General features: G+C 35.1%; 1 protein-coding gene across 12 annotated transcripts in view; it reads left to right on the top strand.

The window, feature by feature from the left end:
* Positions 1–24063, top strand: part of CEP170 (centrosomal protein 170) — a 99710-nt gene that overhangs the window by 71050 nt on the left and 4597 nt on the right. For 4 of the 12 annotated variants that reach the window (XM_051783797.1, XM_051783795.1, XM_051783787.1 and 1 more), the window contains 7 exons: positions 1208–3019; positions 7335–7385; positions 9173–9407; positions 14202–14379; positions 15782–15949; positions 16245–16333; positions 22195–22288. In XM_051783797.1, coding sequence (XP_051639757.1) covers positions 1208–3019; positions 7335–7385; positions 9173–9407; positions 14202–14379; positions 15782–15949; positions 16245–16333; positions 22195–22288 — 2627 coding nt within the window. Of the gene's footprint in view, positions 1–1207; positions 3020–7334; positions 7386–9172; positions 9408–14201; positions 14380–15781; positions 15950–16244; positions 16334–22194; positions 22289–24063 lie in introns of those variants that run through there. The other 8 variants (XM_051783798.1, XM_051783792.1, XM_051783794.1 and 5 more) reach the window with 7 other exon arrangements.

Raw genomic sequence — 24063 nt, 5'->3', positions numbered from 1 at the left:
ACCTTGCTTAGATTTCAGAAATACCTCCTTCTTCTCAAAACCAATATCCTAACATGGATTATAGAAAAAAATGTGTGAGTAATTTTGCATTTTTCATCAAAGATGTGACACTGTGCAAAGAGAAAAGATAGATTGAAGAACACAGATAGAAAGTAGCAGCTATACATACAGTGTGATTTTTGATATTCAGTTAATTGCTTGGAGAATTCTTCCAGAGAGGGAAGCCCTGTACTCCAGTTTATATTCCTTGAACATCCAATGTTGGTGGCAAGCCATGATAGGAAGATCCCAACAGGATATGCAGGGCAGTTGTTCATAGATCTCTCCTGGCAAAAAGTGAATTGACAGATGTGTGTTTATAAGTGTGTGACATTATATTGCTACAGCTGGCAAATTAACTGCAAAAAGAATTTTTTCTATCCAAGTATTCAAAGTAAGAGCAATTCATAGAGAAATTCATATTATCTCTGATTGTTTCTGACAGCACAACTGCTGTGTTTGTTAAATGAGCAAGGAGGGCACAGTCATCTGCAGAAAAATAAAGTTTGGTTACTAAAACAGGGTTATTCAGCATCAGTGAAAGTTCTTTAGCGGTAGTATTACATTCTTTTGATACTTTTTATACATTTTCTATATATTTCTATACTAAAGTGTCTTGTTTGGGTTAAAAGCATTTTTTTTCTCTCTCAACCAGAGTAAGTTCTTTGTTCATGAGTAGGGCTTTTCAGTATTGCTGAGTATCTCCCAGCACTGTAGCCTCTTGCCTGAGGGGAGGTCTCACAGGGAGAGGATGTAGTCTCTCCATGAGACAAGGCTGTGAGCTGTAGAACAGGCAAGTAGGGAGGAAGAAGATTTGAAGGTGTTTGCTAGATTTGGTCCTGAAGGTGTTTAGGAATGTAAGACTTGCTTTCTACTTCCTCTTGTAATGGTATGCTAATGTAACAGTGATTTCTTATGTACCTATTTTAACCTACTGTGAGATCATAAAAACTTAGTTTACACAGGTGGGTAAAAGAGTTTGTTAAATGTTTTTAAACCTGTGTTTGTCTAAGTATAATTGATCCTGTCGTAGAACAGCAGGATAGACTGGTGACTTTTTTCAGTTCTGTTTTATGTTGGTGCATTAGTCTTACACAGTCTTAAAAATTTAATCTATTTACCTTGCTATTGAATGTCCTATCAGATTTTTTTTCTCTTTCATTTTTAGACACAGACATCAGTGAGTCTGGTATTTCTGTTAGAAGCGCTGGTTCAGCTGCTTCTATGACCAGCCAAGGTGAGCGAAAGAGGAGGACACTTCCTCAGCTTCCCAAAGAGGAGAAAGTGAATGAAAACTCAAAATCAAAAGCTACATCTCATCAGAGGTCAGAAATAGGTGAAAAGCAAGACACTGAACTTCAGGAGAAAGAAACTCCAGGTCATACCTCAGATGCAAAGTCAACCAGAACAATGAATGGTCTTTCACCCAGAGCTAATGGAGACAAAGTTTTTTCTTTTCCCAGCTCTTCCAGTAAAGAGAGAGTTGAAACTGGCAGAGAAACTTCTGTGGTGAAACAAGCTTTAGCAAAAATTCAACAACAAGAAAGAAAGGAACAAGGACACTGGACACCCACAAAATTATCCTCTACAAAATCTGCTGTAAATCAGGTTGAGAAAGGTAGGGAGGAGACTGTTACGTCACCTAAAACTTTGGATAATCAAGACAATCCTCCTGGACATGTTACAGATAAAGCAGAAATTAAGTTGGCACAGATTGAGGGCAGAAGAAGAAAAAATGAGGAAATTATTAGAGGACACAGCCCTAAAACACCTGGAGGAGAAAAAAAGGAATCTTCAAAACCGTTAGTGAGACAAGGGAGCTTTACAATAGATAAGCCTAGCACAAATATACCTATAGAACTTATTCCTCACATTAATAAGCAAAGTGGATCTGCTGCCCCTTTAGTATCTGCAAACAGGATACGTGACAGAAGTGATTCAATGGACACTGATTCCAGTCTAGATACAACACTCATTTTAAAAGACACAGAAGCTGTGATGGCTTTCCTTGAAGCTAAATTGCGTGAAGAAAATAAAACTGATGAAGGTCCTGACACTCCTAGTTATAACAGAGATAATTCCATATCACCAGAATCAGATGTCGATACAGCCAGCACAATCAGTCTCGTTACTGGTGACACTGAAAGAAAATCCACGCAGAAGCGGAAGAGCTTTACAACCTTATATAAAGATAGATGTTCCACTGGTTCCCCTTCAAAGGATGTTTTAAAATCTTCTACAGCAAGTGCCAGGGAAAAGATGGAAAAGAAAACTAAAAGTCGATCTTCAGATGGTGGGTCTAGAGCTGATGCTCGCAAAACTGTGCAGTCCAGTGGAAGAATGAGACAACCATCAGTAGATTTAACAGATGATGACCAAACATCTAGTGTACCTCATTCTGCTATTTCTGATATCTTATCATCTGACCAGGAAACCTACTCTGGCAAATCACATGGAAGAGTTCCTTTTGCCTCAGCAGATGAACTTTTACATTCCAAGATGGAAGGAAAGTCAACTAAGTCAAAAAGCTCTCCTGTTGCACTTGGTCAATCTAGTAAATCTACCACTCTTCCAAGACCTCGTCCCACAAGGACTTCTCTCTTGCGCAGAGCACGGCTTGGTGAAGTCTCAGATAGCGAGCTTGCTGATGCCGATAAGGCTTCAGTGGCTTCCGAAGTGTCCACTACAAGTTCTACGTCAAAACCTCCATCAGGGAGGAGAAATATTTCCAGAATAGACTTACTTGCTCAACCTCGCAGAAATCGACTTGGCTCTTTATCAGCACGTAGTGATTCTGAAGCAACAATAACTAGAAGCACTGCCTCATCTCGTACCCCAGAAGCTATTATCAGAAGTGGTTCAAGGTTGCTAGCAGGAGGAGATGGCGGTAAAGTTTCTGCTAGAACTCGAGCCAATAGCATTTCTCGACTTTCGGATTCAAAATCCAAATCCTTGGCTTCAGCACATAATTCTCCCTCAGGTACGTGAGATTATTTGAAATAATTTTATACAATACTAGATGCTTTTAGTATGTGGATTTAAAAAAAAAAAAGATTTAAGAAAGAGTTCTTATGAAACATTTGTTGAGTTTCAGTTGATGCACTCTTTGGAGTAAGAGGCTTCTTTTTCATGGCTTGGGGAGGTTTCTCACTGAAAATCGTAAAGACAAGAAATTGTAATCTTTTAAGTCTTTGGATATTTTTCATCTTGAAACCAGTTAATGCATTGGGGCAGTCAGATGTGTCGGTACTAATTTGCTTTACTGCAAAAACAGAGCAGAGATCTCTTTGCTCAAGTCTTAGTAGTAGATTTTCAAAAGGTCAGAAGCACTATTTACTACCTAGAAGATATAGTACTTATTTGTAAGGTAGGCTTGTAAGTATGCAATCAGAACTACAAAAGTGAGATTTTTTTATAAGAATAATAACAATGAAGGAACTAGTTGAAAAAATTATGCACTACCTAACTAAATATCATAAAACTAAGTAATTTCTTTTGAAATGTTTGCCTTGCCTTGGATTATTTCCCATTCTGTGTTCCGAATCATGGCAGTTTATGATTTTATCATGATTTCCAAATCGTATTGGTCTTCTTTGGTGTGGTGGTTCCTTTACTATAATGTTACCTTATGTGTGGAAGGAAAAAATCTGTACAATCAATGAATTTTAACCTACTGTTCTGTTAGAAGTCAACACTCTTAAGTGGAAGCAGTGTAAAAAGCTGGTAGGTTTTTTCAGCAGCAATATTAAATCAACCAAAATTGAAATGTGTTAATTATAAATAAGTGAACTTTAACATGGAATGAATATCTAAAATAGTTGTCTACTTGCTTTTAGAATTGTCATACTACCAACTTTACTGTATTTGCAGCCAATCCACAGTCTAAGAAAGAACAGAATAAATGGAGTAGCTTCCAGTGCTGTGTGTTGATACTGAGATTTTATAGTCTCTCTTACTGCATCCCACTCAGAGTTGATATAAACAACTGTAATACTAAATTCCCACACTTCTGCTGTCCTTTTGTTGCTGGTATATCACAAATGGACCTTGTTAGGATTATTAGCAGTGTGTATTCCCCAGGCAGGTATCTTTTGGCTGTGTCATTTATTAGCTGAATAGAAATTTCTACTGAGATACAAATGAGGTGTTTGCTGAACTGTAAAGTTGAATCTGTTTGCTACGATGACAGGTGTCTAGAAAGGTACAAAAAAGAAAGGTTAAACTTCAAAGAAAAACTTGGTCTTTCCTTGTAAGATATAATTGGAAAAGTAGCGTATTTTCAATTTTAATTGAGGTTTTGAATTTATATGTGCTGCCTGAAAGGTGGCAATGTTAGGTCAGGGAAGAGTGTCAGTTAAGACTTCTGTATGTTTACTTTAATACTTAATACTTGTTCACATTGTGATTTTGCTGATTTTTGAAAAGGTAAAACCTGGATGTTGTCAATTCACTGCTTCTTTTGTTTTTCACAAAACTGTATATAGATTTTGAGTTTTGTGTCCATGTGAAGTCTTGCCAGCTTCCTAAACTTTTTAAAGGTTGCTGCATTGAAGTGGTTTACTGCTTCTTTTAAGGGGAGTGGGTGTATCTTCCTCTTCCCAGTCTACTAGTCTATCACAGTCATCTTTGCTTAATGTTCATTTCATTTACTTGCATTACACACTCAAAGTTTACTGCAGCTTGTACACAATACTCTGTTTTCAAGAAAGAAAAGATGCCATCTTCTCATGAGCTACCCCAACATAATAAGCTAGGTATTTTAAAAAAACTGTGCTTAGAAAATCTACAGTAGGAATAACTTCTATCGTAAAAAAATTTTTCAGTTAATATATATTAAGATCAGGGAGAAGCTTATCAATGTAAAGGCCAAAATCAGAAAGCCATTAATAAAGCAGTCAGATACTTTCGAAAGAAAATCATAGCTTAACAAATCAATCAAGTCTTGTTACTATGTAAGTAAAAACTATTATTACTACTGTTTAGGATTAAGAGTTTTGGATTTTGTCTGTATCAGTAACCTTACTGTGTAATTTTTTTTACTGGTTTATTTAGATTATACTTTAGGAAAATCTGAATTGCTTTGAATGTGGTGTAATCTTCCAGTGTATAGAGGAGTGTATATATATACATCACCTATGATATATTGACCACTACTTAGTATGTCTGCATTTTCCCCTTAGCTATATGATGCTAATAACTACCAGCGCATCAAGTTATTGATGATATTATTTATAATTTTATCCTTAGATTAATGTATTCAAATCATCTTTGGGTAGAATGTGTTACTTGTATGCAATATATAAAAGTAGAACACAGCAGAACCTTTTTGATCCAAATTATTTAATTCCTGAATTTAATTTTATTTTTAGAAAAGTCAAGAATTCACTTAATTTTAGCAGTTTTGGAAAGTACCAATGAAGTGCTTGACAAAAGTACCTCAACTGTTTAAATGTGTTTTACTTGAGGCACATTTAATCGAGGCATAACAGAGATATATTTTCTTCTCTCCTTGGACATAGAAAGACTGGAAAATGAATGATTGTTACTAATATAAGGTTTAGAGCTTTGTTTCTTTTACCAGAAGACTGGTTGCTATCAAGGTGTTAAGTATGTTTCTTCTGGGTTATCTCATCAGAAGTCAGCTAACATTATTACCACATTGCAGATCACTGAACACTGATGCCTTCTTAAATCCAGCCTAAAAAGAGAAAGTTATTTCTGCACTTCCCAAGTCAATGTTCAGACATACATGCCTGTAAATAGAGGGCAAGAAAAACATATATTCACTGGGCGTTTTTTTATTGTCTTGTACTTCATATGGATGAATTGCAACATAATAGCATTAAAATTGTCAAAACTGTCAGCAAGTCTGTAATTTCAAAAATCTGATTTGATGCAGTGAAGTATTGATTACTTTTATATGAAAGGACAAACAAGTAAATGGAACATCTTGGATGAGAATTGCCAGCATTAAAGTAATTACCAGGGTGTTTCTGTGGTGGGAGGCTTGATAACTAACAACACTGGGAAGACACGTGAAGCAGAATTAGTAATTTTATACCACAAGCAATGAAAGGTCTGATCAAACAGTAGAGTTTGATCAATAAAACCAGAGAAGACCAAAGACCTATTTTCACAACAACTAAGGAAAATTGAAGATGGTGTTACAGAAGGAGCTATGTACTAGGATAACAAACAGCAGGATCAGACCTAGTGCAAAACTGATAAGCTGCACTGTCAAATTAAACATCAAGTAAGAACAGAGACACCTTGAGCAACTAGTTGTGTTTAGCAGCTCTGCTGGCTTACTGACCTGACTGTGATTGCAGATGGCTGGCAGATAGGTTGATCAAAGCTATTGAGATAACTGGGGGGGGGGGGGGGGGGAAGGTTTGGTAATGGAGAGAAAACAACACTTATTAAGCACATTTTAGTATTATTGCACTACTGAGCACCAAATTTCAGGATCTTTGAAACGGATAAACCTTGAGAAGGCAATGTGCCAATGAGAGTAGAATATTTTTTTAAGGAACATATTCAATCAAGTTTATCCTCAGATCTTAAAAGTGAGAGTATGGTGTCCAAATCACGAGACTTGCCAGCTTAATGTGTTGTCAGGACATTATGCCCCTCACAGAGTAGTCACTAAATTATGTTTGTATGCTGATTATTTTAGACAGGGTTTTGAAGGATTTTCTAGTTAGTGGTACCGATATTCACTGTCTTTGGTGTCTGAGATATGTAATTGCACAATAGCTTTCAGAATCTGCATAAACTACAATGACCTTTCAGGGCTGCATAATTTATAGATAGTGTTAAAAGCTGCATAATTTATAGATAGTGTTAAAAGCATATATTTGCAAATGTATAGCTACCTTACTGGGAAAAGTGCTTGGATATTGCTTGTTATGAATTATAAAACCTTGAAATTCTTACTGCTAGGCCTACAATAACGTTTTCTTCATAATAAGGAGAAACCCGTTGATAATACCCATTGATGATTTGAAAACCAACATTTTAAGGCCTTAAAATTTATTGGTCTTAAAAAATGGAGAGGGTTTTTATGATACTATGTACACAATTGTTATGGATGCCATTTCAGTTAGTATCTCTGAAATGTTTAAGCCTTTACAAAATTCTTTATTTTTTATTGAATGTATAATCTTTTCCTAAAAAAGTGTGGGTGGAAAAGAGGACCTAAGACTAATCTCATCAATATATTTTATTTAAGCAAATGCTTCTAAACTGAATGTTTTAAAACTAATTAACATGATAAAACACTATTTTGTACACAGAGAAATCCAAGCTTCTCCCAGACCCAGATCCTGATGTTGAAACTTACAGTGGTAGAGTACTAGAAATCAAATCTGTTTCTGATATTTCACTTCTCATTCAATTTTTTAGTTTTTAAATATATTATTACATATGCTCATTGTACAGTGCTGAGTTGCTGGACTAGCTCACTTGAGAGATTTTAAGATAAATTTTATATTTATTTTGATATATATAATTTGAACCAGGACAAAAAATTTAAACAAAAATGGATGATAAAATGTGGGCCCAACTCATAGAGTTCTTTGGACTTCGGTCACACATTGCTTGCATGCTGTTGGTGGGGAAATGTGCTTTTTCTGCTTATATTTATTTCCCTAAGATCAAACAACTTTGAAACCTCTAAAAAGAGGTCAGTAAATGATTGGAGAGACATTTTTACTTGCTTCAATAAAATTAGAATATTTTTTTAAAAAGTACAACTGGACATGATTTGAAGCCCACATTTAAACCTAAAAAAAAATTACACAAGCACATTTTTATTTCCAGCAATTAAAAATGCATTCTTTATATGAGGGAAGAGATGTAAGCTTATACACCGATGTTATATTCTACATACTGTAATCTGCATTACACAGATCTTTTCTCAAGTAAAAATTACTTTCATTATTTGTTACTTAAATTCATATTCATGTATACTTCCTTTATAATATTTTTTTAGATGTTTCAGGAGAAATCAGTATTATTTCTTGTATTTTATAATAGTAAAAACAATATATGTCATTTGCATGTATTATTTTTAAATTACCAAGAGGTGATCAGACATTTTTTTAATTTTCTACAGTATTTCCAGAGCCTCATGAATGTCAATGAGTTTGGGGGACTAAATCCTCTGCAATAATTTAGAAGATTGTGATGATGAGGATTCCTTTGCACTTAATGGTATCTCATCCTGCAGAGAATGTTTGAGGATAGCATATCTGAAATGCATTTTCTTAGCTTCAGTAATTCATAGGGGGACAAAAGCTTCCAACTTAATTTCAGTTCTCCTGTACTACAGGCTGTCTTCAGCAGCACAGCTGTATAATGCTTTTATGTGCTACATGTAGAAGTCTTTAGGCTGTTGCTTAAAAAGGGAATAATTGTCAGATTGGAAAAGAAAAAAAAAACCAAACACAAGAACTCTTGAAAAATAATTCTAGGATGTGACTTGCAGAATAGGTATTTTCATACCTATGAACTTTTCAATAAAGGAAGCTTTTCGCTCTGAGTCTTCCTTTTTTATAGATGTGCAGCTGATTTTTTTAACACAATATTAATTTTACATATTTTATTTCCATACTAAAGACATAATCATAGAATCATTAAGGTTGGAAAAGACCTTATCACCATCTATGAGTTTTATGCTTTCCTTATGTAAGCATACATCCCAGTCTTGGTGCCGGCTCCATCCTTCCTTCATGTCTCTTCATTTTTTTTTTGTGTATCACATACACCTGGAATGAAATTTGGGAAAAAATCTGCAGAAAAAGTGCAATTTGACTATATACTTTAATGTTAATGAATTGGGCCCTTGTTTTGTAATAGTTTGCTTGAGCTTATATACAGTTACTGACTTTTACATCTTACTTTACTCATCATTATACAAAGAGCATCAGTTTTGTGTTTTTATTAATCAGTATTTATTATTTAACACAAATTTTGTAGCTTTCTTTTTAAGATGTAGTAAATAAACCTTTTGTGAGGTATTTGGGGATTGATAATGAATAGTTGTACATTTTTGTGATGTTACTGAAATAATCTTGTTTTTTCTTATTTAAGATGCAATAATATTTCTTTTTTAACAATTAAACTAATTTAGTAAGTGCAAGATGGAGGCGCTTTCCTACAGATTATGCTTCCACCTCAGAAGATGAATTCGGATCAAACCGTAATTCCCCTAAACATACCCGTCTACGTACCTCTCCAGCCCTGAAAACCACACGACTGCAGAGCTCTGGGACAGCAGCTCAAAGTAGCAATACATTCAAGCACAGAATAAAGGAACAGGAAGACTACATCCGTGACTGGACAGCTCACCGAGAAGAGATAGCAAGGTTGGTTTTAAAGGCATGCCTCTAAAATAACGAAGAATTGTGCCCAACCAGTTATGCAGGTGCATATAAAGGAGAGCTGAGCTAATGAATTTTCTATTCTATATCACTCTACTTACTGCTTTCACTCACTAACCGAATGAGTAATTTAAAATTCTTCTTATGAGAGACTGGCAGACAGAACACTCATGTTACCAGCACATTTCTTTTTAATGGAAAATTATAGTAATTTCTGACTTAAGATAGCCCAGTCCCAGAAGATGAACTTTCAGTTGCATTAGTTGGACTTGCAGAGGTACTTAGTGTGTTTCCTGAAGCTGAAGTATATGTGATTTTGTACTACCTTTACATTCATATTGAGGTAAAATTTTAGATCAATGCACAAGTGACAGAGAGAGAAAAAAAGTGATTTTGGCAATGTAAAAGACCATTTTCTCATTTTAATTTTTGATTTATCTAAATATTATTTCATGTTAGATACTCTCTGATACAAGTCGTGGATTCATCAAAAAGTAATTTTTTTTTTGTTGCCAGCATCTGAGATTAGTATATTAATTCCTCTGTTATTGCTAATATCAACTCTGCTTCAATTGAACCAAGGAACAGGTAGTTCTGCATTCTTGTAACCAGTTATTCCCATATCATGCAACACTCATGCAGTGAAAACTTCTGATGACTTGCACAAAATAAATAAAACTAAATAAGTATGTAAATATTATTTAATACTTCGATGTCAGTGTTCAGGTTACGAAACTTTTCAAAAAACTTAATTTGGAAACCTAAACAGGAAAAGTGTTTTCCTTTTAAGATTATTCTTAATACTGTGGAGTATTTGCTTAATGCCATGGAGGTGTTTTACTTGGTGTGATTAATTATTTTTTGTTTCCTCTTCTTGGTATATTTTTCAACATTTGTTTTTCTAGTGTGATCTGTGCAAAGGGAAGATATAGAGGCCCAGAGAGGCACACAAAAGATACCTAAGGAAGTTTCATAGTATCTAGATAAATCATGAAATAAACATCTTCAAAATCATCTTCCTAAAACATCTCTTTCTTTTTAGTAATCTAAAGTTAGAGATTGTTATAGGGAGGACTGTGTGTATGTGGGGAAAAACAACTGATAGCCATAGCGTATTACTTCCTCCTTATAAGAAGTACTGATGAACCTCTACTTCAGTGAAACTTCTTGGTACGTTTTGCTTATCTGGGAGAGATTGACACTGGAAGTAGTTGATGATTCGGTCTAAACTCACTTGATGGTTAGGTTTGCAGGGCTTTTTTTTCCCTTGGGATTCTTACCATTTTCTGCATTGATATACTGGTTTTAAATTTGTTTTGAAGGCTGTGTACCTTTTGTTACCCTACCTCTTCAGCTTTATTTTCAGTGGAAGTAGTGAGAGACTCGAATGAGTATTGCCAAGTTTATATAGAAATTTCACACAAACTGCTTTAAATAAGCTTATTTAATGTTAAGAAAACTAGCAATCAGCATTTGAGAAATTCCAGATTACTGTCAGCTATCATCACTGATTCCAATACCAGTTTTCTTGGTTAGCCTCTGCTGAGCCCCACTGCTGTAGGTCACTAGTTGATCTTTTCTGTGCCTCCATATATCTTTGTAATGATTCACGTTATTGCTCCTCTGACTTTAATTTTAACTTCTGTCCTTTATAAGATTTTTTGTCTCCGCTCCTTTTGCCTTGCTAACCATATTCTCTGTTGTTGTCTACCGTGGAGATTTTTTCCATCCCAGCCCTCAGATCAGCCTCTGTGATCAGAATCCCTTCAACTCTATTTAAAGTTTTCAAAAAATGAATAGATGATTACATGCTCTCATTTAAGTTGTTTGATTTATTTTTTTGTTGTTGAATAACTGATTCTATTAGGCAGGTGTAAGGGTAAGCATTTCATAAAATACATGTGCAGCAGAAAGTACTGTAGAGACTGTATGACAAACATTTCATTGCATCCATGTTACCATCATATTGTGTTTTAACTGGTCTTCTTTGACTGACCAATTTGCACTTTTCACAGACTTCCAAATTTACAGATGTTAATAAAATTGAAAAATTGAGAGAGATGTTTAGAAAAACTTAATGGAATAAGTAAATTTGATTTAAAGCCACTTTGACATGGAGGGAGTATACACCTTCGGAATAACAGGAGCTTCACATATATTTTATTTAAGGATGTTAAAGTATTGTTACAAAATCAACTGACTCAGTATAGGAAGTGTAACATAGTAGACTAAGCATAAAAATGTTCTTGGTAATCCAGCAGTTCAGCACTATTACAGATATCTTAGAAGTATTCCTGTTTCTTTTTTCTGATATTGGGTATTCTTTCCCTACAGTTAAATAAGAACTAGAGTTCCAGGCTTTTGAAAAGGTAGTCATGCTCTCCCCATCCCAAGCTCCATGTTCTCACCTTTTCCAGTGCGTTGAAAACTGAGTCTGTTCCCTATGTAGCTGTGTAGCTGCGTGAGTCTGCTCACTGAGTGAATCTAATAGCAATATTTAGTGGAGCACGTTGAGAGGGTTAGGGAATTTGAGGTTTATTTTAGTTTTGCCTCTGCGAATAAATTGATTTGCCTTTTGTGATTGCTAGGTGTGATGCAGGAAGCAGTAAAAATCTGCAAGGCAACCTACAGTTGCAGCAGAGTAAAAGCATGTACCTAAAGCCTAAATCTCTTGTCCCTGATTACACAAAGCATACTCCTTAACCAATACTTTCTGTTTCTAAAAGTTAATGTAGAATTACTTGAACACTTCATTTTTGAAAAGTCAGACTATTCACAACTGGTTTCTAGTTTTCTTTTTCACAGTGGTTTTTGTTTAGTGCCCTGTATTGTTTCTATGCAGACACTTAATTGAGTACTGACTATAGCTTACTGTCACATTGAAAATAATTCCAGATTTTGTTCACTGCACTGATGTTTGACTATGATAATTGTCTACCAAGTTACTTGCCATCCATGTTAGAGTTGTTTATTCTGATACTCTCAGGATTCATTTTAAATTCATTTTTATATAAATATCTGACATTTTATGTAATATTCATTGCTTGGGAAGAACTCAAATGAAGTGGTTGTGGCATGTTGAAGCATTGCTGATTTCTGTGAAGAGTTAAGTCTTGATTGATTCTACTTTTTATTATGGTGTTTAATAACATTTCTCTTCAGGAGGATTTGGTAATAATTGAAATCTCCTGGGTTTTATTTTCTTTACAACTATTCATTAAATACCAGAATTTGTCCCAGAAATTCAAATCTGATTATTAGCAATTTCTGTCTTTAAGGAGATAGTTAGATGATTGTGTGAAACAAAGGAATTAGGTGTTTTAGTATCTCTACTACTTAGAATATTGGATTTTTAATGGTATGTATATATAAGAACATGAAATATAAATTAAAATTGACCCAAAAGATGTAGTAATTAGGTTAAATTAATTAGTAATAGGTTCTTATCATATTTTAATTTATTTAAATGAACAATTGACTTGTTTTATGCTTTACTGTTTCAGTCTTTGATAGTTTAAAATCAGAAATACTATCTTGAGTTGTCATGGGTAATTGCCAGATAATCTTCTACAGCCGTATCTCAACTATATATGTACCTAAGCTACACAAAGTTTCACTTCATTGCATATTGCTGATGTTTAGCCACAAAATACAGTGTAGGAATTTGACTGGAAATTTCTCTAGTTATGTTTGCCTTTGAAGTTGAAATTCTGCTCACTTAGTCTTAAACTATCTCTAGGTCAGTGGTGTCCGTTCTTTTTGACTTGAAGACAAAGTGAAAATAAAGAGCAGAAGGAAGCTCCCCTTGAACAATCCATCTCTGTCCAACCTGATGTGTGTCACTGTTACATGGCTGTGCTGCTCCTTCTGCTTGAGTGGTGGGTGGTGCAATTCACCTCGTGGCGATGCAGAAGTAGCACTGTCGACTCCTGTGCCTTCAGTCCTCTCAGCCAGAAGTGTCAAAGGGGATCACTTGGCAGTCTGCTCTGAATTCTAGGTCTTCTGAACTGTGTGATCCAAGCTGGAGATTCAGGGTGCCATAGTTAGTAAGGGTTTTTAGCTTTTGCTTTGTGAGAGTTTTTTTCTTGTTCCCTCCTCCTTTTGGGGTGTCCTGTGGAGGAGTAGCACAAGTTGAGCTAGCCAAGCTTCTTCCCTGTGCTGAGCAGAATACTAAGCAAAGCTATTTTTTTTAAAGTGGTGAATCAGAAGAAAGGAAAAGGAATCTTTGACTGAGAATTCAGATGTATTTTTGTAGTGCCAAGGTTTTTACGAATATGTTCTGTTTTTCCCACTGGAAAACTTGTCTTGATAAAATTTGAGGACTTAGGGTGTTGGTCTGGAATTTCAGACACATGAGCAAGCTGCAGGGCTGCTAGATAATCAGCGGTCTTGAAAATATGTTTTTGCAAGCAGGTAAACTAAGGTATAAACTAAACACTGTCTGAATGTTTCAGATTTACTGCATGTATGCAGGTCTGTGCAATATTTACAGTGCATCCACTGCCTTAGATATACTGTGTACACGTCTGCCTGTGAATCCTAGAAAGAAAACAAAGATGATCTGTCTTTTGAGATTGCCTTCTACCTTCTTCCTCTAGAGAGGCATGCTGTTACAAGCTTCAGTTAAAATTTTCTTGTGTGGTTCTACAAATAAACTTTCACATTTTCATAGCACAGTTGTAAGGAACTGGAACTCAAAACCTAAAAGGCTACCAAGGTTGGGCTCTACTGGCCCAAAAGTATTTGTAGGGGAGAATGTAACACTCTCTTTATTACTAGGATCAGTCAAGATCTGGCTCTCATCGCACGGGAAATCAACGATGTAGCAGGAGAGATAGATTCAGTGACTTCATCAGGCACTGCCCCCAGTACCACAGTAAGCACTGCTGCCACCACCCCTGGCTCTGCCATAGACACTAGAGAAGAGGTAGGAGATCTTCATGGAGAAATGCATAAGGTTCTTCCTTTTCTTTATTTCTTTTGCTTTTAGCATTTTTGCATAGCTTTTTAGTTATTTCCACTCAACCCGTGTGCATGATCTCTACATTTTTTTTTTATTTAAAGTTCCTTTGTTTCAACAAACAACCCAGAAGGTATTCTATGAACACAACTTGTCAAAAGGATGCATACTATCTGTCTGTCTCTTTTTTTCCACAAAACATAGGAACAAGGTAGTTATGCTTCTTACTTGTCTGTAGCCTTAGATACCATTGTATAGTATCTAAGTGCATTTAAAGATACTAGTGTATATGTTCAAATATATATAAATGTCTATATTTAATTCTTTGCATAGCTATTAAAAACAAAAAAGTCACTCTTTTCACAGGTGACATAAAACTTTCATCTTCTGAACACTGAAATACTTAGGTATCATCTTCTTTCTTAATAACATTGTCAAAAACTACCCTGAAGTAAGTTTGCATTATGCTTCTAATAAGTCTTATATTCTTTGACTATCTCTGCTGTGCTGTTCTATGAATATATTGACTAACTTGTTCTAGTAACCATCACAGGTCTAATGCTGGTACACATGTTAATCTGAATTTAAATCATCACTTTCTACTATGTTACAATTCACCATAGTAATGTGTTGTAAATGTTTACTGCATTTTTTCTTCATAGTATTCCTTTCAAAATGTGTTTTATTCATTTTCGTGTGCATAAAGTTTGGTTAATACATTAGTTTACTGTAGTTAGTTTAATACTGTCTTTTTCTGTGGAAAAAAAGATATAAACAGTAATGAGAAATCCGTGAGTCAGGTGGTCAGAAAAATCATAAATATACTCACATAGATTTTGGTTTTAATTCTCGTGGACTATGGCTAAACTTTGAGGAAACAAAGTGCTCATTTTATCAGAACCAGTTAGATCACTTCCATTTTTATATTACTAAATAACTATTCTCCTCTTTAATAAATATGGTACATTGTGTACATACTGCAGATGGCAGTATCTCCTTCAGGTAGTATAGGTCTTTCTGTAACACTAGGACTAATCTGCAGAAAAACCTTACATTTCAGAGAACTCTACTTAATTCCACAGATATATCCATTGATCAAAGGAATAAATTATTTAGTAGCAGTTTATAGGCAACTATTATGTTACCTACCTATAAGCAAAGTCTCTGTGAGTAGTCTAAATGTGCCTTGTATGTCTCATATTTAAAAAAAACAAACTAAAAATTCATTTTTACGAGATATTCTTACATAAGAGATGCGTCATTTTGTACTGTACCAGACAACAGTATGATTTTTATTTGATAGGCAGCTTGTAAACTGTTGCAGGAGGAGAAAATAGTAATCTGATTTTTGCAGGTACCCAGCAGATTTCATAAAATGCGTTTTTCTTTTATCCCCCAGTTGGTGGACCGCGTATTTGATGAAAGTCTCAATTTCAGAAAAATCCCTCCAGTAGTGCATTCGAAACCACCAGAGGGGAATGGTCGGCCTAGTGATGCTAGACCTCAGCTAACAGATGCCCTCGATCCCCCGACAATTACCCGGAGAAGGACTTGGAGCAGAGATGAAGTGAGTACACAACAGGATTCTCTCCAGTAATGTGTCTATTTTAAGCTTTGACAATTATCCCCCCACTTAATATTCTAGACACTATTCTTTCTTTCCTACCAGTAGCAGGTGGCATTAATATTGGAAAATACTGTATATTATTTTATTTGCAAAATGTTCAAATATGATTGTATATGATACTAATTAAAACACAAGTATGGGTTTTTAATGTTAAAGATACCAAAATATATGGAATTGTTTGTATTTAATTCCCATTAAACTAATAATATCCTTTTTTATTAAAATCTTATTGCAGGTTATGGGGGACAGTTTGCTGTTGTCCTCAGTCTTCCAGTTTTCTCGCAAGATAAGACAATCCATAGACAAAACAGCTGGCAAAATCAGGTGGGTTTTTAAAAATTATTGTTATTGCTGAAAATATCTACTCTCTTTAATATTCCCACTAGTAAAAGAGTAATGTATAATAGAGCAAATACACTTAGTAGCAACTTGTCTTTTAAAAAAGCAATGTTACCTGTGGCTTTTTTAGCATTCAGAAAGATTTGGAATTAATTCTTTTTCCATTATTCCTTTTGTTTATTTCACATTATATGATGAGAAATATCAGCAAAGTTTGCATGGACAGAACAACATCCATCATACTTCCAGCAGAGGAGCTGTTACAGTATATGCAGATGCCATGCAAAAATTACATGGCCTCTATGCAAGTCTTGTAAAACTTCCTTCCTTAAAAGATACGGTTAAAATGTTGCTGAACTGTAAAATTGATCCCTGTGTGTTTGCCAAGTTCTTGTAGGGACTCCGCATTTTAGGAAGAAAGAACAAATGGGGCAGTTTCAGTAAATCGTTCTGAAAAACAACTTGAAATCGTTCTTGAAAACCAACGATGTAGTCACTATCGACTTCTAAATCTAAAGCAACAGATGTAGCCACCTGTCATTTTTAATTGAAAATTCCTGCTTAGATAGTTAGATTCCTTCATATGATTTCATAGTAGCTAAGAGAAAGTGTAGACATGTCAAAAACGGTAACATATTGCTCTATCAACAGTTCAATTTAACTTAAATGTGTGAGCGTACAACAACTTGGTGACCACTTTGGTTGGCAAGAATAAAAGAAAATTCTAAATACAAAGTCATTTGGCTGATCTTCATGCATAATTTTCTGAATGTGGGAAAATGCTAGGTCTGTAATTAATCAGTTTTTCAAGGAAGTGTCAGATATTGAAATATTACATGAGTGACAGATTAAACATCAAATCACAAGCTTATTTCAGCATAGGGCAATGCTAATAGTAAAAGCAGCAAAATAACAACATATCTGAAGATTGTATTCTCATGTGAATACTAAAGAAGATCTGACCATAGAAATCAAGAAGAAAAAAATTTATTATATAAATTGGTAAAAACTGTAGCTTATCTGCCATTTCTAGTCCTACTATTTCTAGTAGGAAGAATATCACTGAGTGAAGAATCAATTCTTTAAAAACCTGTAACCCATTCTTATTATTTCTGTTCTAAGGCATTTTGTGTGCTGTTTTTTACTGATGGCTAACTGGTAACATTAAATTCAAGTCTAACACATTTCTGATGTAATTTTCTGAGCTTAAAAGATAAGTCAGCCACATTGTAATGAATGTAATAATGGTGTGGTCATGTATGATGTTATAAATATAAGCATACCTACAAATATTTTATGTATATTTGAAAACAGTGGAATGGTTTATTTCTATAAAAATGCAGTAAACTTTCATTAATAAGGAATTATTTAGTATATTCCTCAGGGCTGTGTTCAGAACTTCCTTTTTCTGATACTCAGAATGATTTTGAATAACATCATGTTATTCATAATTTCATTAGTATTTTGAATTAGATAAACAGTATTAGTTTTAGAATTGTTTTTTAGGGAGCATATAAGGCAGCTGGTACCTATTACAGATTTTCACCTTAGCTTTGTTTTGGTGTTCATGAGTTCAGCCAACTGGTGTGCTTCTTTTGTTTTTACTGGAGTTAAGCCAGTTAACATATCTGCTCAGAATAGTTACAATGAGAATCATCAGGATTTACCAGGCTAGCAGTTGTGGCTTTTTCCAGAATATTTGAACCTGAAAGGAGAGGAGAAAGTTTTAGAGGCACCAGTAAGAGTAAGCCAGCAAGCCTGACTGTGTTTTACAAGTCCTTTCTCAAATTTTCTTGTTACCAATGTAAACCTATCAGCGGAGAGCACAGATAATATAAAGCAATTGTAGTCCTTACAAATTGCATCACATATATTGAAAAATTGCATCCTTTCTATCTGGGCCAAATGGAGAAAGACATGCATCCTGTGAGAGTGAACACTCTTCTTTCTGTCATATTTTAGTTGCAAAAGTTAGCTCTGTTGAAAGACCAATTTCACTTTGGCTAAAGTATTAAGAACATAAATATTGTCAGTGATTCTTGACAAGCAGATCTATCAGAAATTAAAATGAGCTAAAGTCAGTCATGAAAATAAATGAGTAGGAGGACAAAATGAAATATATCTTTTTGCTTGACTAGTTTCTTCCCTGCTTCCCCACTACCATTGCTGTTTCTAATTTATAGGTAATGCTCTAAGTTCCACTGAGTTCTGTCATCGTTCCTACCTAGTATTAAGAAATGAGCTTGAGAGAAGCTTTGGACACTGTATTCCTCAGCTAGATCCTCCCATTGCTGGCCAAACTGTTTTTTTTTTCCCAAGTACTAGCATGGGGTACAGACTGAACCAGATTCAAGTGCCCGGTTCTTTCCTTTCACCAATTTCTCTGCATATTTGTAATTTTCTTCAGGATAAGGTCATAGGTTGGATATTGCTAAGTTACCTTTCTGTAATTGTTTTTCAACCTGTATAATCAGGTTCTTACTTCCTAGTATACCCAAAACTGCATTATATTTTAAAATTCTGCAACATTCTTGCCAGGTATCCTATAACTCCTTCTTTGCTAACAGATTACTGTGGAGGATTCTCAGGAAGCAGATAAGCAGTTTGTTTGCTTTTCTGCCTTTTCATACAATCACAGAATGGTTTGGGTTGGAAGGGACCTTGAAGGTCATTTAGGTCAAACCCCTCTGCTGTGGTCAAGGACACTTGATGGTCAAGCACATCAGATGAGGTTGCTCAAAGGCCCATCTAACCTGGCCTTGAACACTTCCAGGGATGAGGCATCCACAAGTTCTCTGGGCAAACCTGTTCCAGTACCTCACCACCCTCATAGTAAAGAATTTCTTCCTAATATCTAGTCTAATCCAATCCTACTTGCTTTCAGTTTGAAACCATTCTCCATTGTCTTATCACTACATGCACTTATAAAAAGTCCCTACCCAGCTCTCTAGCAGGCTCCCCTTAGGTACTAGGAGGCTGCTCCAAGGTCTCCCCGGAGTCTTCTCTTCTCCAGGCTGAACAATCCCAACTCTCTCAACCTGTCTTTCGTAAGAGAGGTGCTCCAGCTCTCTGAGCATCTTGGTGGCCCTGCTCTGGGCTTGCTCCAAAAGGTCAATGTCCTTCCTGTGATGGGGACCCCAGAGCTGGATGCAGCACTGCAGGTGGGTTCTCACCAGAGCGGAGTAGGAGGGAGAATCCTCTTCCTCGACCTGCTGACCATGCTGCTTTTGATACAACCAAGGACACATTTGTCCTTCTGGACTGAGAGTGCACATTGCTGGGTCATGTCCAGCATCTCATCCACCAGCACCCGAAGCCCTTCTCCTTAGGGCTACTATCAATCCATTCTCTACCTAGCCTGTATTTGTGCTTTTATATGTTACAATGAGTTTGCAGAAAATTTGCAAAGATTACGAAGGGAAGAGGTAAGTAGGTTTCTCAGTGAGAGGACCTGCATGGTTTTATCAGTGCTCTGCAATGTGAATGCAGCATTACTGGCGTGTAGCAGGCAAGTGCCTCTTTAGTCAGGCAAAATCTAGGCAAAGCATTCAGGTCAGTGAAGGTACTGTTTGGTCTCTGCAGTTTGCTGTGCATCCTGCAAAGTGCTGTGAAAGAAAAATGAGGATTGAGCACAATCAAGTAAGACTTGCCTCAGAAGGTAGGGGAAAGCAAGAGCAGAAGGCAGCAGGCATTTATAAATATGTTCTTTTAACTTGAAGAATACTGTTAGAGAGGTCAAAGCAGACAAGAGATTAAGATCCCCCAGGAAGTTAAAATGAACTAAATGAAGAATTCAGAAAGATGAAGTAAAAAGCAAATAGGCTTCCTAAATTTATAGTAAAAACAAATTGGCCTTCCCACTTTGTAGTCAAAGTAATAACAGTTTCAGAATTTTTAATTACTGCTTTCATTTTTTTCCTCTTTTTTTAATAAATTGACCTATGAAATGAAAGGTTTTCAAATTGTAAAAGAGGAGTAAGAACATTATCTCTAAAAGAGTAAGACTGAGAACACCACATACACAAGCAAAGGCACTAATCACAATGAATCAAGACAGAATTATTTTAAAATAACATGGCAAGAAGGTAAATGAAAAATCAGACAATGTCACAATAGCTTATATTGGTTTTTTTCTAGTGTTGTTTACTGCTAAATAAAGCCTTATTTTCTATGTTCCTGCTAATTTCCAGTGTGTGTTGATGCCTTTTTTTAATTAACATGTTTATTTGAACTTCTCAGTGACAGGCAAATCCTAAATTTTCCCTTGTAATTGGACTTTCTGGTATCCAGGTTTGCAGTTGTACATCTTTGAAAGGTTTTGCACTCCCTTCAGGAACATAAGAGAATTTTGCCAGACCTCTGATGATGAACTTTTATAAAAGATGATGACTCTATTTGAGACCGTAAAGGGTTTCATGTTTTCTTTGCTGTGGTTTTGATTACTTATAATTTTATTTTTTTCCTTCCCCCTAAAAAAGTGCGTATTAATCTTTACCCTTGAATGAACTGACTTACTTGAATACACCCAAGTCACTTGGCAGAAGTGGTCATTTGCCTCAATCCCATGACACTGTGTCATCAAAGTAGCACTTCCTCTCAGCGAAACCTCCGACATAAACCCGTTCTGAAGCAGCAGTGAGTGAAGACCTCAAAGAGAGAAGAAGAGTTAAAGCACCTTCTGGATAGGCTGTCTCTGGACATCTGTGTACTGATAAAATAAGGCAGGGTAGTAAATATTTTGCAAAATTAGACTTTCTTGACAGGATGATAATAATAGAGAGTAGAATTTTCCATAGGGTATGAATAACTGAAGAAAGGTGAACAGAAATGCAGTACCAAGTCTCCCAGCTTTCTTTCAAATTCTTAGTCTTTATGAGATTAAATATTTCATGAACTTCCACCTTAAAAATTTTTTCTTCAGAGACATACTTACACAAATAATTTCTTTAAAATGTACTACTTTTGGTCATGATTGAAATTGGTTGTTTTGTTTGCTTAGCAGTTTTACTGCAGCTATTTGTTTGAAATACCAATTCGAGAAGAAGTGGATTTGGACTCCTCTATGTCATCATGGTGTCACATACCAGACCTTAAATATCTGTTTTTATTTTGTTTGTTTTTTTTCCAATTGCACCAGTGTAGACAGTTTAAATTATATTTGTGATATGACAATGCAAACAAAAACTATTTGTCAAGCAGGGAAGCAAAACATTAAAGAAGGAAATCTCACAGTATGCTTTGAGGTTTTACAAATATAAAATACTTCTTTAAACATGTACTACAAGTGATACTCATACTACTAAAACATATATATATATGTATATATATATATATATATATATAAAATTTATGTGTTGAGACTTTTCAATAAAAACTTCTTCTGTGAAATGTATTTTTTTAATTTCCTGAAGTGGTTTTATTTTGTATTAAATTATTATAAAATAGAAATGTAAAAGATGCATTTATTTACCTTTTGTTTTGCAGTTGTTATAAAATGCAGTATTAAAGGGGAATTATCTGACTACAGTAATATAGTTGCATTTTTTAAGAAATGTCTCCGTGCTGGAGGAAAGAAACATCTATGTCTTTTCAACTCCATAAGCAAGTGTTTAGCTACAGAACTGCCATTTTAATGTCAATAAGAATGATTTTGCTGAAACCCTATATGCTTCCCTGAAAATTTAAACTGTATGATTGGATTCTGTCAGGTTTCAATATTTCAGATTTTACTTTTATTCAGTGCTCCCTATGCCACTTTCTCGTATTGTATTATCTAATCTTTCAGTTTTAATTTGTGGGTGTGTTTTGGTTTTTTTAAACAGTGTTCTTAAATTTCTTTCTTCTAGAATATTATTTAAAGACAAAGATAGAAATTGGGAAGAAATTGAAAACAAGTTGCGAGCTGAAAGTGAAGTTCCTATTGTGAAAACATCAAGCATGGTATGAATAGTTCTTTTCTAGGACTGATTATGCTGCTTATCTAACATCTAAATAATCAGTAGAGGAATGTGTTGTTTTCAGTGACATAAGGACAAAAATTTTAAAAGGTTTTATTTAGACACCACATATATTTCAAGAATAAACCTAATCTGCTTTAATAATTACTAAGATTTACTGTCTTATAAAGAAACAAGGAATTGTTCAGGGGAAATTCTCAGATAAAGAATGCAGTCAAAGGGATTCAGACTATGTATAGACCATCAGTACATTTGTTTAACAAAAGGTAACAACCATTAGTTTTAATGTTAGATTGCTTTCAAATTAACTTGTTTTACAGTCTAAAAACTACTTTACCTACTTATCATTAATACTTAATACTATTAACACTGATTGTTAATATTTAGAGAAATTGTTGTGTTTTGCTACGTGATGAAAATAATCCATAGACGCATGGCAATAAAAGGACTCCTCAATGAAAAATAATCCTCTTGATTTTGTCTGGAAGCGATAACCATAGGGCACCCACTACAGCTCCAGCTGATTCATATACCTGCCTAATTCAGGCCATTTCATGACCAGACTGTGTGACAGTGTGAGGGGATGGAGCACGTGTTATTTCTTAGTATACTTCTCCTTTACTTCTGAACACAGAGTGTAGCATTTGAAAAACATCCTTGAATGTGAGAGCAGGCAGTGAGTCTAGTTACATTATCCATCTGCAGTACCATGCTGTTAAGAATGTCAGCTTACAGAAGCAGGTTTTTTTTCTGAGGGAAAGGTGGGAGAGGAAACTACTCACATACTTTGTACTGGACTGCGCAGAAGTCAAATTATACATTTCCTCTGGCATTGAACAGGCTAGCACTTTTCTGTTAGCTCATCGTGAGTTATTAAACTCCTCCAGATTGATTTTTCCTGGAAGTATGGAAAGCTTGGCCTGTAATTCTGCAGAATGGTACATTTATTAAGAGCAATCATTAGTAATGCAGTGTTATAATTTAATAGATTCACTGATAGGGTTTTTTAAATTTTTTTAAAGTTTAATTAAGCAGGTTCCTCATGGAAGTTTCTAATTCTAGAAATATTATAATATAAGGAGTTTCTCTTATCCTTGTCCAGCATAAGATCCGAATTTAGTCTTTTGTCCTGAATATGGGGGTTCAGTTGATTCTTTAAAAAAGAAAAAATGTTTGTTGTATATTTATTCCTAAGTTCATCATTCTACAAATTTTTTTCAATTAATTAAAGCATCTCACATTGTTTGAAAGTGAATGGGTTCTTCGGGGTGTTTTTTTGTTTATGATTTTCAAGTTTCTACTCAGTTTTCAGAGCAATATATTGTTCAAATGCAGTGCTTATTTCTACCACAGATGATTATTAAATTTTAAGGGAGGACAGTTATAACTGATGTTTGTTTTATCCTTGGAACATTGATGTCCAGCCCAGATGTGGAATCTTCTTAAACATAATGACTGTGTAAAATTCAAGATAATCGATCTCTTTGCCACACACAAAAATCACAGTACTTAGTACAAAATGGCTTCCTGAAATGGGTTAAATGGTTTTCTGAAATCAGTGCCTTTGAAAATTCTCAGCTTTAGAATACCACTGACAGCTCTCCTCAGTAGTTGGATTAACACTATTATTCAGTGTAGGATCCTTCAGTTGTAGGATTTACATGGCACAGGGAAGTGGTCATGGCACCAAACCTGTCGGATATCAAGTGTTCAGACAATACTCTCAGGCACAGGGTATGATTCTTGGGGTGCTCTGTG

This window comes from Manacus candei, unplaced genomic scaffold (assembly GCF_025592945.1).
Source record: "Manacus candei isolate 608988 ecotype Guabito, Panama unplaced genomic scaffold, ASM2559294v1 h1tg000017l, whole genome shotgun sequence".
In the NCBI taxonomy this organism is placed as follows: Eukaryota; Metazoa; Chordata; class Aves; order Passeriformes; family Pipridae; genus Manacus; species Manacus candei.
The sequence above is the reverse complement of the archived record's forward strand: the minus strand, read 5'-3'. Positions and strand labels throughout refer to the sequence as shown.